The 17,914-nt window shown below is 50.9% G+C and overlaps 1 protein-coding gene across 1 annotated transcript in view; it reads right to left on the bottom strand.

The window, feature by feature from the left end:
* Window positions 1-17,914, bottom strand: part of LOC139751828 (uncharacterized) — a 1,080,599-nt gene that overhangs the window by 1,061,301 nt on the left and 1,384 nt on the right. Inside the window, 2 exon segments of the mRNA XM_071667449.1 lie at window positions 10,145-10,321; window positions 15,371-17,912. Coding sequence (XP_071523550.1) covers window positions 10,145-10,321; window positions 15,371-17,912 — 2,719 coding nt within the window.

Below are 17,914 nucleotides of genomic sequence, written 5' to 3'. Positions count from 1 at the left end.
TCTCTCTCTCTCTCTCTCTCTCTCTCTCTCCCCCAACGACCATCCTCAACCCATCTTCAACTTCGGCACAAACTTGGGGGAGGGGGGGGACAACTTTTACAACACAGGAGCTCAAACCTTTCTAGTTAAGACTTATATTTTCATTCTCGGTGGCGATCTAGCCTTCCTCTCTGATAAGTCGTATTTACATATTTACATTTAAGTACTGCCTCTCTACTTAAGAAGCCTCTGTTCAGAAAACACAAAATACTATTATATTAAGCATTGCACGCCTTCAATTTTACACACACACACACACACACACACTCACTCAAAAAGCATTCCCATTCGCTCCAGTTTCTTCCTCCTCATCCACTCCAGGAGTTCCCATTCCCGTATGGCCTGGTTATTCCTGGGGGAGAAAAAAAATGTATCCGTGTATCAGATCATATATTTCTATTTCCATTATCTCAACTGCCAATATCGCCGGTGCTGCTGGGAGACTTCACTTAGAATCTCACATAAAAAATGGTTCCCCTGGAGACATGGCCAGAGAAATGGGTCATATTTCCTCAAACCGTAATATCCCCCGCTGGGTTGCAGGGTTAACCTCTTCGTTCTAATATTAACCTTCAAAGTTTATGTTAATGGCCCTCTGATCCATTCCAACAGTCGTTAGGGCCTCAACAACCAGTCGGTGCCCAAGTCGACCATTCCCGAGACCCCTCCCTCATCTGATCTCCGGGCCATCCGGAAGGATGGTCATCGTCCTCGAACGACGCGCGCGGGTGCAATAATATTACCGAGATTGAACACGTCATCATGATCACTACACGGGACCATATTGTCCTCTCTGTACCGTCGTGTTCAGCGGGTGAGGAGAGGGGTGTTCATCCATCCCCTTGAACACGAAGGTACGACCTTACTGAACACGAGGGGACGACCTTTCTGAACACAAGGGGTACGACCCATGCGTATGAGGGCCAAGCCTTGGGCTTATCTCTCTGAAGGGGGACGGTCCAAGGCCCATCAGGCCCTTATCACACCCTAAGGCCGGGCGGTGGTGTTCATGAGGGTTCAATATGAGTAGTGAGACATGTCATGAAGGTGCACGCCCTCTGTACCACCGCTCCACACAGGGTGTGTGTGTGTGTGTGTGTGTGTGTGTGTCCCCGCCCTCGGCGAGCCAGCTCGGCCTCACACGAACCAGGAAACAACCAGTTCCCGACGTATAAACTTCAACGAGAAAAAAAAAAAAAAATGTCATCTGCTGGTTCATTTCCAAGTCCGCATCTTTGATCGGTCGTACGGAATAGATTCTCTCTCTCTCTCTCTCTCTCTCTCTCTCTCTCTCTCTCTCTCTCTCTCTCTCTCTCTCTCTCTCTCAAAACCGAATTGGTTGTTCAGTTAATACCAGCAAGTTTTAATCACAGCTGGTAGCCAACTTTGCTCGCGAGTCGCCGCGCCATCTTGCCCCCTTCCTTCCTCCCTCTCTCTCTCTCTCTCTCTCTCTCTCTCTCTCTCTCTCTCTCTCTCTCTCTCTCTCTCCCCCCCCCCCCAACGACCATCCTCAACCCATCTTCAACTTCGGCACAAACTTGAGGGAGGGGGGGGACAACTTTTACAACACAGGAGCTCAAACCTTTCTAGTTAAGACATATTTTCATTCTCGGTGGCGATCTAGCCTTCCTCTCTGATAAGTCGTATTTACATATTTAAATTCAAGTACTGCCTCTCTACTTAAGAAGCCTCTGTTCAGAAAACACAAAATACTATTATATGAAGCATTGCACGCCTTCAATTTTACACACACACACACACACACACACACACACACACACACACACACACAATGGAAAATTTCTCCATTTTCTTCTGTCTTGTCCACAATAATGTTTTCACAGTTTCTATGTCCCTCCTTTCTTACTCTGCTAAACTTGCTCTCTTCTACCTTGCAAACACTGGCTGGCAGGACAGGAGCCACCATATTCTCCCCTAAACATCTCAAAGCTCCTTTGCTTTTGACATCTTTTATTCAACCATTCCTCCCCTTCCTTTTATTCAACCATTCCTCCTCTTCCTTTTATTCAACCATTCCTCCCCTTCCTTTTATTCAACCATTCCTCCCCTTCCTTTTATTCAACCATTCCTCCCCTTCCTTTTCTTAACCTTCCCTCTGTACTTAAGTTCGAGGTACCCACGTACCTCCTCCTCCTCCTTCGTTGTACATTTCACCGAACACATGTTTTGGACAATCACATGTTTACCAAATGGCGTCCTAGCTTCGTCTCTTCGATGCATATCAGCTGACTGTTATATTTCTCTCTTGTCTCTCCCCTGATGATGTGATTATTACACGAAAGTGCACTTGGGAACTTTGAACCTCTTCCAACAAAGCCCAGGTTCCTGGCCACTGAACCTTCCACATTCACGTTACCACCCAAACTGCTGAAGTGTGTCCAGTGCCCACATTCAAAACGCATCCAGGTCCTGTCTCACCTCCGCTCTCCCTCTCTCTCCTTTTCTAAACATTACCATTCCCCACTGGGTCAGACCTGAGCGTTACAAGGATCACATCTTGCAACAGCTGTATCATAGATAATGTTCTCAACATCTGTGCAAGATAATGTGGAGATAAGATCCAGCAGTGATGGCGTTTCAGTTCCTCCTCCCCTTCGTCATCCTAGCGTCTTCAGTGACCTGATGTCATGAGAAACTTCCCCGTACAGCCCACTCAACAGACATGCCTCCATGAATCCCTCTCGTCATGACGTATCTAAAATCCCCTCCAGTGTAAGTGGTTACTGTGTTGTGTGTGACGAGGAGGGAGTCTTACACTCGCGTCGCCCCGTCTATGAACTTTGCATACATGTAACACGTCTTTACCCGTGTGTGTGTTGGAGGGACTCCTTGATAAGAGTTGACAAGATAATATCGATCCCACGACTTACACTGGGAGAGAGAGGCGTGTGATCGCACTCGTACTCTTGGATACGAACATAAAGGGACATACGTTTCACCTCGAATGAGTCGAAGTACGTTTTTCTTCGACTGGCTTTTGATTAACGTACGGAAGGATCTCCCAGTCAGAGTGGTTGAAAGCAGTGCCACAGATACGTGTCATAATGGACTTGAATAAGTACTTCGCCTCACATCCACGAGTAACATTCTCTAACGCCTCTTTAGCTAAAAGGGAAGTTTATACAATGTCTTCCTATCTGTAATATGTACTTGTGTCTCCTCTTACCACACTGATCTGTGATGTTCATCTCTCTTCCACTATCACAACCAGTCTCGAACGGACCAAAGTGGTCCGTCACCCTTTTGAAAATTCCCTTTGTACGTCAATGGTCCGTTATTCTTTTGAAAATTCCCTTTGTACGTCCTTTGTACTACGGATTCGTCGGTCTGGCTCAGCCACGCACCTGTAGAGCACGTCCTCTGACTTAACGAGTCAGTGTTGAGGAGGGTCGGGGTGAGGGTGAGAGTGAGGGAGGGAGGGAGTGTGGCGTTGCCACAACGCGTGGGAGAGAGAGAGAGAGAGAGAGAGAGAGAGAGAGAGAGAGAGAGAGAGAGAGAGAGAGAGAGAGAGAGACTCAATGACGCCTCCATCTGGTTCCCTTTCCCCACCACCACCACCACCACCATCATCGCCACACCAGTCCTCCGTCTATCCATCAAGCCTCACCGTCGATATTTCCACGTCAGGCTGGGGGCCCCGGCCAGTGTATTGCACGAGACAGTGATGGAAGGTCTTGCCTCCGTCACAATCCTCCTCTCCCACCCCCCTCCCGCCTTACCTCGGCTGCCCCTGTGAACCTCCGGCCGAACACCGCGCCACAGGGTAAGCCGCTACCCCCTCAATCATTTCGCCATTTTCTGTCTGTGAGTTTCCCCCCACAATTCGTTTTCTTCTTCCGGCAGGCGTATTAACGCTAAAAAGAAACTGTAACATCGACCGAAATATACAGACCCTCTCCCTCCCAATGGTAGGTCACCAGGTCATGACCTACCCACCACCCCCTACACTGCCATTGGGTCACCAGAATATGACCTACCATTGTGAAACAGCACTGCAGGATGAAGACGCCCAGTCTTGCGTCACCGTTGAGTCCAGCAGTGATGCACCGCCGTGAAACAGCACTGCAGGATGAAGACGCCCAGTCCTGCGTCACCGCTGAGTCTCGCAGTGAGGCACAGCTGTGAAACAGCACTGCAGGAAGAAGACGCCCTGTCTTGCAACACCGTTGAGTCCAGCAGTGATGCACCGCCGTGAAACAGCACTGCAGGATGAAGACGCCCTGTCCTGCGTCACCGTTGAGTCCAGCAGTGATGCACCGCCGTGAAACAGCACTGCAGGATGAAGACGCCCCGCCCGTCCCACACACACACACACAAAACTCAGCCCGACATAATCTCGTTTCTAAGCTTTGAGATAATTTTTCAAAGTTTGCCTCTGTTGACCCCTGGCTGGTGAAGACCCCCCCAGCTTAGCTGGCTAAGGACCAGCTGCCCAGGCTGATACGACGCTGGCCTAATTAACATCACTAGATCAGCCCTAAGTTAACAAGTACAGGAAGTGTCCCCTCATATAACCCAAGGTCACGCCCTCATACCCCAGTGTTGTGCTGTCGTGCTCAAGGGTCGTCCCGTCGTGTTCAAGAGTCGCACCGTCGTGCTCAAGGGTCGTTCCGTCGTGTTTAAGGGTCGTACCGTTGTGCTCGAGGGCCGTAACGTCGTGCTCAAGGATCGTACCGTCGTGCTCGAGGGTCGTACCGTCGTGCTAAAGGGTCATACCGTCGTGCTCAAGGGTCGTACCGTCGTGCTCAAAGGGTCGTACCGTCGTGCTCAAAGGGTCGTACCGTCGTGCTCGAGGGTCGTACCGTCGTGCTCGAGGGTCGTACCGTCGTGCTCGAGGGTCGTACCGTCGTGCACAAGGGGATACTTCTTTGTGGACGAAGGAAAGCCTTCATTTACATACCAAAACTTGGACATAAAAATGAGAATAATTTAACTAACGACAATGTTACTCCAGGTCTTGCACATGGCTGGTTCACAGCAACACGATCTTGCTCCTTGCACACGACGGTACGACCCTCGAGCACGACGGTACGACCCTCGAGCACGACGGTACGATCCTTGAGCACGACGGTACGACCCTCGAGCACGACGGTACGATCCTTGAGCACGACGGTACGACCCTTGAGCACGACGTAAACGATTCTTGAGCACAACAGTACGACCCTTGAGCACGACGGTACGACATTTGACTCAGCCCGACGACACGACCCTTGACTCAGCCCGACGACACGACCCTTGACTCAGCCCGACGACACGACCCTTGACTCAGCACGACGGCGCGACGCTCGGGCAAGAGGTGCCGCCCACTGGACTCCGACCTGACCCGTCAGGTCAGTGACTACGACCATCCCACCCGTGTGACGCACCGTCGCGACCGAGGAGGTGGTGTGAGCGTCTGCACGTCGCCTGCAACAGAGGGAGGGAACAGGCGCATGCCCTCCGCACCACCACGCTGAGCAGAGACAACGCAGGCGAGAGCGTAAGTAATATCCTGCTACCCTTGAGCACCATCTCCGCCACCAGATATGACCGTCGGAGCCACACAGAAGGGGCTTGTAAGGCATTATAATATGGGAGAGTTGGTATAACTGGTCCCTTGGGGAGGTATATCATCAGGGCCCTTGTAGAACTGGTCCCTGGGGGAGGTATATCATCAGGGCCCTTGTAGAACTGGTCCCTGTGGGGAGGTATATCATCAGGGCCCTTGTGGAAAAGGTCCATGAGGGTTATACAACAAGTCTGCGGTTGTACTATAACATCAGAGCCCTTGAAGAATAGGTCCCCGAGGGCTATATCATAAAGGCCCTTACAAAATAGATCCCAGAGAGACCCTATCAGGGCCCTTTTACAATATATATCCCGGAGGGATATCCTATAATATCCCAAGCCCTTGTGCAATAGGTCCCCGAGGGCTATATCATCAGAAATCTTATAAAATACGTCCCTCAGGGCAATGCCGTAAGTCAGGACCACTTGCACGACACACCAGCGCTGCAGGAGGCCTCGTTTGGGGGCAATTTGCACAGTAATCTAAGGTCATTTGCGCCGTCATTTAAGGTCGCGAGCTTCAATACCTGGGTTCGGCTGCTCCATTATACCAGAGCTGAGGAGTAGGAGCCCCCGGGAAAAATTTGCGTGACGACGTCCCGGGGGAAAATCATGCGTCGCCGGGGTGAGCGAGGCGAGGCGGCGTGAACCCTCCTCATGGTGTGGGGGAATGATGAGGGACTCGCCCCTTCCTGAAGGACATCTGAGGGGAGGGAGGAAGGAAGGAGGGAGGGAGGGAGCCAAGCCATCCCCCTTCATTTACACGCACCGTGTGGTGGGGTCGGGGGTGGTGTGGACAAAATACATATATGACGGGAGCCTGGAGTCCATGCCCTCCTGAAGGCGTCCTTGTCGACCTGGTCGCTACACCGCTGTGGCATAAAATGTTCAGAGACATTAGTCTGTTCTGATTGCCCTCGGCCGATACCTACCCCTCCTCGCTCGCTGGAGGGGTCATTAAAATCAAATGGCCTACTGCAGACCCGTCCGTGGCCATTCCCGTGTGATGGGCGTCCATATGGCACTGAGCAGTGGCTGCAAACAGCGCTAAACTGTGCACTTAAATGCTCAACGACTCCTTACCGAGGCCCCCATCACTGCGCATCGACTGTTCAACGAGGGTTACTGTCGACTGAAATGTTCAACGGTGAAGTGGTCTTTCCACTTTGATTCCTGTGCAGTGCCTGGCATGGATGCGCGACACTGTGCAGTGATCCCTCACAGTAATCAAGTCATTCATCTCGTGTTGATCACTGTGCAGTCACTGATGACGTTCCTGAGCAACGCTTCAAGATGATCCTGTGCAGTGACAAAGCAACTGTGCAGTGGGTATGCGTTGTGCCTCCCGTGCAGTGAACATCTCACATAGCTCCAGTGCAGTGACCCTTTCATTTGGCTCCTGTGCAGTGACCAGCCACTATGGCTCCTGTGCAATGATCATCCACCACGACTCCTGCGCAGTGACTAGCCACTATGGCTCCTGCGCAGTGACTAGCCACTATGGCTCCTGCGCAGTGACTAGCCACTATGGCTCCTGCGCAGTGACTAGCCACTATGGCTCCTGTGCAGCAGCAACGAAAATATGACTCCTGAGCAACGACCATGTAGAAGTGACCCTGTTCAGCGACTCTTGTGGAACGGCCCCCCCCCCCTCACACGTGGCTCCTCTCCAACGGCTATCTGAGTGACCTCCTGAGCAGTAAGTGACCACCTGAGCAGTGAGTGGCCACCTGAGCAGTGAGTGGCCTAGGGAGATCGTTCCTGTACATTCGTCTGGCCCTCAAGGGAGCATGTGCCTTGCACAAGTCAATTACCCTTCCACCCCCCTCCGCCTGTGTTTGCTCAGACAGGGTCAAGCGTCCGGTAATTGCGCAGGGGGTCAGCCCTGGACGCACGCACTGTGTCGCGTTGCTTTATGTCTACTTTGATCATCGTCAATCAACTCTCTTATTTCTTTTCCCCCCTCTGAATTAAAGCACAATCCAGACCGACCCTTCGGCCCTTACCCACACCTGTTTAAGTGATCCTAAATTACCTTAATTACACTCAAATAAAAATAGGGATGAAACAGACACACTGGGAGGGTGCTGAATATGACGTGTTAAAGACATTATTCCCACACCATATGGAAAGGTGAGGTGCCTTCCCAGTGGCTAATTTATACACACACACACACACACACACACACATATATATATATATATATATATATATATATATATATATATATATATATATATATATATAGTCACTTTTCTACCAAACGGCGTCTCTTCGATGTACATTAATTCACTGTTATATTTCTCTCTTGTATCTCCCCTGATGATGTGATTACGACACGAAAGTGCACTTGGGAACTTATCGTGTTTCATTTTCCCCCGTGGACTCATAGGAATATATTTGATCACGCGCTCAATTGTGATCCTTCCCAACATATGGGGTCAAGCAATGTTCGCTGGACACAACACCTTCACGCTTGCTGGTATTCACTATGCTTGGGTCACTCTCACATTTGCTATAATTCACTATAATTGCCTGTACACAGCATCTCTCACCCGTACTACCCAGTATAATCACCAGTAACAACGACCACTCGCGCCAGTTAACAACCACCCTAATCACCAGTATGAACTACCACTCTGGCCAGTTAACAACCACCCTAATCACCAGTATGAACTACCACTCTGGCCACCCTCCAGGCAACAGAGGCCTCGCAGGAACTGTGCTAATACAGGAGGGTTGTGGTGGTTGTGGTGGTTGTGGTTGTGGCTGTGGTTGCTGTGGTACTTGTGGTGGTGGTAGAGATGCCCAGTCACCCTACCCTAACTCTGTTACTACAGCTGCGGACACCACAGGCTCCAACAAGGTGGGCGCTCAACCCCTTCGTCAACGGGACACAACCCCTTCAATCGCTACGACTAATCAAGCTTTTAATTACCACAAAAGGCCTTCAGTGACGTAAGGGTAAAGTCTGATGGTCAACCAAGGCGGTAGAGGCCTTGAGGGAGTAAGGGGCGGCGGGGGTGGGCGGCTACTGACCGACCACATGTCCAGTTAACGAGAGCCAAAGTTTACCTCAGGAAAACCTTCCAGTCTCTCGGCTCCCTCCCTCCTGGAGGAGGCCCGCCCGCACCGGACTTCATCAGCGTTCCTCTCGGATTTTCTCCCTCCACCCCCCACCCGCGCCTTCGTCAGCAGTTTTTCTTCCGAATATTAAGTTTTGGAATTCAGCTGTTCCCTCCTCCTCCTCCCCCAGATGTGACGCGCGCTCTCTCTCACTCCCCCAAGTTTTACTCCCACCGGAAAAAAAGAGAAACTAACTTCTTCTTCAGCACGACGACGGGACGACCCTTCGTCACGACGACGGGACGACCCTTCACCACGACGACGGGACGACCCTTCACCACGACGGGACGACCCTTCACCACGACGACGGGACGACCCTTCACCGCGACGACGGGACGACCCTTCACCACGACGACGGGACGACCCTTCACCGCGACGACGGGACGACCCTTCGTCACGACAGTAAGGCCACTGTAGCATCAATGGACGACTCTTGTGCATGGTCTGGCCTTGACGTGAACCCTCAAGGGCCAGGCTATCATACGCAAGGGCCGCACTGTCGTGCTCTGGGGGCCTTACCCTCCCGTAGAAGGGCCGTACCGTCGTGCTCTGGGGGCCTTACCCTCCCGTAGAAGGGCCGGGTCGTCCTACCCGGAAGACTTCCAGAACTCATCTTCAACAGCACATCGCTAAGATCCAACACCAATCCTTAACGGTGCGTCCCGTTGAACACTCGAGTCGCCTGCAGAACAACGCATTTGCAAAACACCAAAAACCTCGGCATCATTAAGCCTCACGGGCAGAGGGGTCAAGTTCCGGGATAAACCTTTAACATTTTAAGTGTCATAACTCAAGACAAAAATCCAGAGTTATGGGCCTTACGAGCTTAAAATAAAAAATGCTGGGAAAGGCAACTTTGTAAAGTATGAACGTCTTCACTTGGGCAGACACCGATGAGGGAGCGCACAGTAAATCAGCCGCTTGTGGACCGGAGATCACATCACATCATGTGATCCCTCCAGGGGCGTCTGCCGTGCTTCTTGGGCTACACACGAGGCGTTCACTCAATACCAGGCCAGAGTCGTTCATGGCCTTCGTGGCAAAACACCAGATTGGCTTCGTACGAGGTCGGACACGTCAGCCAACACAGTCAAAGACCGGTGGTAGAGTGGACCTCAGGGCACCACCTCGTCAAAAATACAATCTTAAACCCATCCTTTTCAACAAACACCTCCTCCTCTTCTTCCAGTGTCTCACCGGCATGCCAAGACACTTACGGTCGTCTTTAGCAAACATCTTACACAAATTACACATAGAAAAAGAAAAAGGAATATCTGATCTTAATATAAGACTCCTGGAGATGAAACTCCGACACGACACTTACCTTCGTCAGAGTGAGAGTGCGTGCGTCACTCCGGCAGGAGCAGTGAGTACCGAGGTACCCCAGTACGAGAGCAGGAGAGGAACTTACCTTCGACTGTGACTGGGAGTACCTCTGGGTGTTCTGGGGCCGCCTGGGCAGCGTGTAGTGAGGGGTGTGGGCGTGGGCGTGGGCGGCCGGGTGCACGTGCGACCTGCGCCCCAAGCGATCCAGCGAGGCCGTCCGCAGGCCGCCCACGGAATGATCAGAGTCGCTCGAGCTTTTCGTCTGTGCCGCCGTCCGCGTTACGGATGTGTGCGTATGAGTGTTGCGTACGTGTACGTACAAGGAGGGAACACATGAGAGTGAGGGTGCGTGTATGATGGGGACGTTAGTGTACGTGGATGATATATATATATACAAAAGGTTTTTATTTAAGTCAAGGTGTTGGGGGGAGGGAGGGAGAGGCGTATGTCCCAGGGCGTATACCCCACGAGGCGTGACAACACCAGCGGCGTACACATGGGACACAGGCACACAGACACACACACACACACACACACGGCGTACCAGAGGGTGTAAAGTGGAGCCGTTGTGGTGGTGGGAGGAGGCGGCGGAGTTCACGTGGCAAGGGGGGGCGAAGGAGGCAGGCAGGCACATGCAAAGAAGAAACGTGACCACAAATTAGTATATGGTAATCACTGAGGAGACGAATCGTCATTCTCAATATGAACACGATATCAAAATGTACACCAAGACACGCAGGTCACTCAACCCGGACCGACAGACAAAATGACATGTCAAAATCATCACAACACTGTCCACTTATAACATCTAACATGGTCAATACACACATTCATCTTACAGTAACTTATAACTAAAACACGATTAAAGACTAAACTTAAGATTTAGTATTATCTTCCGCATATATATATATATATATATATATATATATATATATATATATATATATATATATATATAGAGAGAGAGAGAGAGAGAGAGAGAGAGAGAGAGAGAGAGAAGGATTTTCTATTTGAAAAAAAAAAATGTGTTAAAAATGAAGTTTTTTGGGTCTCTGTGTATGGAAGGCAATGAAAGCTGTATCCAATGCTGTTATGAAAAGGTAGTCATTTTCTGGGCATATATGCGGAATTACTTACAAACTTAAAACTTATATAAGTTACATACTAGTCTAACACCAAGTGTGTGTGCGTGTGTGTGTGTGTGTGTGTGTATGCGTGGGTTTGTGTGCGTATATATATATATATATATATATATATATATATATATATATATATATATATATATATATATATATATATATATATATATATATGCGTAGGTGTATCATCTAAGAAAAATCTGTTCCACTAGATTCATCAAAAATAGCTGTTACGTAAAACATTAGCATGCAAACCAGTTATGTCTCAAATATTCAGTCTCATGAGAAAAAAAAGACAAAAAAAAAAACACAATTCACTTCGGACATCAAGAGAACATAAGAAAAATATGTACAGTAAGACTCCGTTATACACATACGATCCTTGGTATGGTATCAGACACATACAATGGTATACCAACTCCTCTGTTGATCAGGCTAGCGCTAACGGCCGACTCTCCTCTTTCAGTAGTATCAGGAGAGCGACCTTATATACAACAACACTATGGGCTTGCAGGAGAGGGTGGGGGTGTACGTTCTTGGGTTGGGATGGTCTTCATAAACATTAGGAGGCTTGGAAGGATGGGAGGGTCACTGTCCACCATCCGCTGTACCAAGATGGTTAGCTTAAGTTCCTCCACCTCCCGTCCTTCACACCGGCGCCTTAGGGTTGGATCTCTTGATGAATCCTCAACACCTTCAGCACGAGCCGTTCACAACACCTCCAAGGACGACGGATGTTAACGCCACCTTCAATACGACCCCTTCAAGCCTCCAAGACGATGGCGTCGGCATATTTTGAAGGGGCTTGTAATCGCTGTGCTTAATGTCGAGGTGTTTGGTCGTCGTCCTCGAGACAGAGAGAGAGTTTAAGACGTCGTACTCGAAGGCTTTGAATTGTTGTGCTGGAGGGGTTCAAAGTCGTTGCGTGATGGGGGTATGGGGTCGTACTCAAGATGGTGAAGTCTTTCGACGCGATGGGTTGCCGTCTCACTCAAGGTCGAGTCGTACTCAAAGTGTACGTAGTCGTACTTTGAGGGGTAAAGTCGTACTCGATATATATATATATATATATATATATATATATATATATATATATATATATATATATATATATATATATAAATGGATGAAGGACTTAAGCCAAGCACTAGCAAAGCCAAGGCTGTCTATAATCTATATAAAAAATGCGTCGCGTCTTGTGCCACTCGGCAGCAAATCTGCCTGAGCTAACAGTGAGGACACAAGAGAACTACGTGTGAACATCAACATCCACCGCAACTGCAGGACGCTGTAGATAAGACTCCGTTATGTCTGAGGCAACACTAGGATGAAATATGATCCTCCACTGCGCATAGGCAGCATGAGGTGGAGGGGTGGGTGGGAGTTTGTGAACCAGTCCAAGGGGTTCCTCGGGTTAGAGGAGGAGGGGTCAACCAGTAAAAGAGGTTGTTGCTGTAGGGGGAGGAGAGGTTAAGTTAGGTTAGGTGAGGTTGAAGGCCAGTAAAAGAGGTTGTTGCTGTAGGGGAGGAGGAGAGGAAGAGGTTAGGTGAGGTTGAAGGCCTCAGCACACTCACCTGTGCCACGCCACTCCAGCTAACACCAGACAAGCGCCTGGTCTGAACTTTGTGGGGCAAGATTCAGATGAAATCTGTAAACCCTTCATATGAACTTCAAGGAAATTTAAGAGTCACGGATTGAATTGCTGTCTTCCTCTCACTCTGTAATGTAGACCTGACCACTCTTCCCCCTATCCCTCCCCTCGAACCAAGAAAAAATTAATTCCAGTGGAGTCTATCACATCCCCGGATCCTCCATGGAGTGTATACAACCTGGAAACTCCTGGATCCTCCATCGTAAAAGGAATCCTGGAACTGTATTACACAGAGATGCGAAGGCGTTACCGGACTCTGCCGGCGTGTGGTTACGTCGTGAGTGAAAATATGCCATCTCAGGCGAGGCTGTATCATCGTCAATGGATAAAAATGGAGTGCAGTCTCGCTAAGGAACTTGTTGTTCCAAATGGAATACATCCCTTCCCTGCTACTGATTGTAGAGCAGCCTTGAAGATACAGGAGCTCCAGAAAGGAGGGTCCTAAGGTTATATAATAATAGTAAAGATAATAATAATAATAATAATAATAATAATAATAATAATAATTATTATTATTATTAGCATTATTATTATTATTATTATTATTATTATTATTATTATTATTATTGTTATTATTATTATTATCATTATTATTACTATTATTATCATTACTATTACTATTATTGTTATCATAATTATCATTATCCTTATTATCATTATTACTATCATTAAAAAAGTCTAAGTAGCGTACATTCTAAGCAGGTACAAAACACGAACGGTGAACACGGACAGTAGTTAGATAGTTAGAAACTTTGATTAACTCTTAACGAGAGATGACTGAATGACCAAATCCCATGTCAACCATCTAGTTTGCATTGTCCACACACACACACACACACACACACACACACACACACACACACACACACACACACACACACACACACATATAACTTAGCAGTTTCTATGGAAACATGAATTGGGAAATGGAGTTCTGTGGCCGGGAGCAAGAACACTGAGGCGAAAGTTCTGTACAATTCACAGTTGAAGGAGTTGACTCATGGGTACATCCAGCCTCGACAATCTTAGGGCTGACGGACGAAGACGCGTAGAGACGAAGACACACGCAGAAATCCATCCAACCATCCAGCCACGAAGGAAGGAAGGAAGGAGCGAGTACAGCAGGACGAGATGGGAGGAAGAAGGAAACATTGATAACAACACTGTGGGCAGAGCGAGTCAAAATCCCCACAACTCTACTCATGGAGCACCGAGTTAGGCAAAGGGACTCAGAGAGAGATGGAGTTGCAGAGGACGACGTAAGGACATGTGAGGTCATGTACAACGAGCACAGCACAAATATGTAATTAACGTGTCTAATCACGCACATGAACCCCTTCAACACGACCTTACGACCCTCGACCTTAAACTGGCGACTCTTGGGTGTGGTGACCTGCCCTCCGACCTGGCCAGTAAGGGTCAGGTCAAGAGGCCAGGCCATTATTCCCCAAGGGCTTGGGTCGGGCCCTCGCACGTCGCCACGATGGTGTTGGCCGAAATGCTTAGAGGGAGCGTGTTACCAACACCACGGGGTCTCATTGCATCCTGGATGTATACATGTGTATGTATATGTATCTCAGCCCCTGTGAGGGCCGTTCGATACATATGTGTGTGTGTGTGTGTGTGTGTGTGTGTGTGTGTGTGTGTGTGTGTGTGTGTGACAGCAGGAGAGAGGAGAGGCAAAAAGGGTCACAGCTGAGGCAGTAGGGTTCACCCCATCTCCTCCCCCCCCTTCGTCCAGGAAATGCCATCTGACTAGACTTGCAAGTCCGGAGTTTGCACAGCAACCGGGCACGTCCAACTTCATTCCCGGGGAGAGGGGCGGCGGGGCCCGGTGGTAGGCACCAGGACTGGCTCAAAGGAGAGAGAGAGAGAGAGAGAGAGAGAGAGAGAGAGAGAGAGAGAGAGAGAGAGAGAGAGAGAGAGAGAGAGAGAGAGAGAGAGAGACTTCCGGGAGACAGTGATTGCATCCCTTTCGAGTCGGATTGTCTATCTCAATGCCAACTAAGGATCAGATGCTGTCCTCTGTGTGTTTAAGGTGGATCTCGTGTGTGTGTGTGTGTGAGAGAGAGAGAGAGAGAGAGAGAGAGAGAGAGAGAGAGAGAGAGAGAGAGAGAGAGAGAGAGAGAGAGAGAGAGAGAGCAAAAAGTAAGGTAAATAAAACTTTCATCTCTCTGTAGTGGTAAAGTAAATACGAGAGATAGAGAGAGAAAGAGTGAGAAAGGAGAGAGGGTTAGAGAGACAGGAGAATGTGAGGTAGTCAGTCAGTCGGGAAGTGGGGTGACATATCTCTCACGAGTCGCCTCAGGACTGTGAGGAGAAGGACATGAAGATAGGGATCTCTTATTGCTTATGAGAACTTACGAGAAAAAGAGAGAGAATGACAGAGGAAAAGAGAGAGAGATAATGATGATGATGATGATGGCTGACCCTTGAACAAGACATAAGCAGGAACAGAAACCAACGACACACAACACTCCCCACAAACCACACAGCATCATCTTGAGTTCTGGAGTTATACCTTGAGTTTGTGGTGCGCTCTCGACGGGGGGAAAGTCTCGAACACCTCGTCCTCCAGTTCCTCCTGGATGATGGAGGGCGGGCCTCGGCGAGGGTGACCTCTACTGTACGACCATCGGTGGCCGACGTACAGCGACTGAACCTCCGGAGGGGATCGGGCCAAGCGACCGGCCACCCACCTGTTAACGGCGGCCTTCGCCACGTCGCGCTCCGTCAGGAAACGGGGCGCGGGTCTCTGGGCCGGGTAGTGGCGTATGGAACTTGCCCTTATGTGTCGGTAGTTGTTGCCTGGCGTGGCGGGGGCCCCGGCCGTGGCCTCCTGGTACTGGGCCACCTCAGACAGTGATAGCGACCATCGGCGCTGCTTGGGGATGGCGCCTACGATGACGGGAGCAGGAGGAGGAACCACCACCCCCGGCGTCGGCACGGCGGGCCTCTGCTGGCTGGCGAACGACGCGGGGTTCGGTGGCAGACGCGGGTCGTAACCCGGCTGAGGTCGTTGCTGCCGCGGTGGTGCCAACCCGTCACGACCATGCTGGAATGCCGGACGACCCGCGGCGAACTCCGACCCTGGCAGCGACGGTCCTTGGTACGGGAAAATGGGAGAAAACGTCTGGGTGTTCGTTATGGTGGAGGCGTAAGGCTGGACCTTCTGGCTGGACGGGTCTTGGACGAGGAAGACCGAGGTGAGCGAGTGGGTCCGGTGTAGAACCTGCTGGTTCTCTCCTCGAGGTGACTCGGAGTGCGATGGGGGTGGCGGGACGGGCGAGGAGACTTTGGGAGAGGCCGAGGAATGACTCGAAGTGGACCCTTGCCTCAACGAACTCGTCAGTTTGGTCGAGGGCGACCGTGGAGGCGGCACAGGTTTGACGGACGGTTTTCTGGCGCGAGAAGAGGGAAAACTTGAACCAGGAAGCCTTGGACCGTTAGCGAGTCCGGTCCGCGGGTCCTGAAGACTCTCGAGGCCCGAAAGTGGCAATACGTGTTGGGCTACGTCGGGGGCGGCGGCGCTGGAGAGCGGCAGGTCAGCGGTCCGTGCATGAGAGCTCACCAAGGACGAGGCGGCGGATGCAGTGGACGCATTAGATCCCGTCCTGACGGCGGGTCTGTGTGTGCCTGAAAGCGCTGCTCCATCCACGCCAGCCTCGTGCATGACCTTCACGTTGTGTTTGCACAAGTGATCGTCCAGGATGGACTGCATGGCGTCGCCTTCCTCTCTGCTCAGCGCCAGGTTCAGAGGATGGTACTCGCTCTGTCGCATCTTCGGTTCACTCTTGCTCCGCTTCACTTGCTGGTGTTTATTCAGGACTCTGGGCGTCGACGGCTGCTCACTCCTCGTCCGGCGGGCGCCCAGGTGTGGCGTGTCGCCACCTGAAGGTAGGGTCTCCTCGCTGACACCAGACTGTTTGGCGGCGTCTTCTCTGCTGTCTCCTGACGGTGGAGTTGGAAGGGGTCGGTCTGGGAAGCCTGAGGCGGAGGTCTCCAAGCTTTCGCTCTTCCCGCCCAGCTCTTCACTCTGTTTGCAGTTTTCAAATGCACCGCCGTCATCCCGTAGAGTATCTGGAACTACTGCCTCACCTGTGATATGTCCGGGCGGCGGAGGTGCCTGGTAGACAGACTGTGGTGGTTTAGGCACATCGAAGGAGCCAGTCACATCTTCCCCCTCAGCCTTCACGTCCTCATTCGCTTCTTCCGTCGACGGTCCACTGCCAGATGGCTGTTCATCTATCTTCAAGAATTCGGAGGATAAGTTCTCCTGTTCACGTCCTCTGTCCTGTCCTGTGCCTGCGAACTTAGGTCCAGATGTTCTCCCTTGTAATGGAGTGGACGTCTTTGCGGCCGTGTCTTCTTCCAGAGAGTTGGCCTCCGCGAGACCTGATCCATCTCCAGCTACGTCCTGTGTCGGGAATCCTGAGTCTTGCTCAGGGACCTGAGCTCCCTTGGACTGCCTCGTGTCTCGGGTCTGCCTGGTCTACCCAGGGAACGACTTCTGTCCAAACGTGTCCTGTTTGGACGTCGTTCCGTTCTTTTCGGAGGATGACAAATGCCAAGGGACTCCGTCCTTGTTGCCTTCCCTCTGTGCCTTGGCGAAGGTTGACCTCCTCTCGTAGATTTCCGTGGGGGTCAGAATATCGTATATGGGGGATGACGACTTCCCCTTCTCCGTCAGACGCCTCTCGACGCCGAAATCGAAATCGAAATACCTGCCTCCAGCGATGCCGTAGACTTGGCTGTCCACCGTGTCGTACCCCGGCGAGAAGCTCCGGTCAGACTCCGTGTTCTTGTGGCCAAGACTTGCCTTCCGCTCTTTCCTTCGTGTCTTGTTCTCTGCCGCATGCTTCAGCTTCCCGAACCCGAGGCTTAGCTTCCTCCTCCCGCCGCTGCTGGTCCTCTTGCTCTTCGTTCGGGTCTCCACGTCAGGAGGCACCATTCGTTCCCGGGTCGCGTCCTCCTCGACCGTCACCTCCGCTTCCCCCGGCGTCTGGTTCTGCTTCAGGTCCGGGGAGCTCATCGAGGTCGGCTCGTGTGGGTTCGTGGCGGTCAA

This window comes from Panulirus ornatus, chromosome 12 (genome assembly GCF_036320965.1).
Source record: "Panulirus ornatus isolate Po-2019 chromosome 12, ASM3632096v1, whole genome shotgun sequence".
Taxonomy (NCBI): Eukaryota; Metazoa; Arthropoda; class Malacostraca; order Decapoda; family Palinuridae; genus Panulirus; species Panulirus ornatus.
Note: the sequence above shows the minus strand (reverse complement) of the source record. Positions and strands in the feature narration are given on the sequence as shown.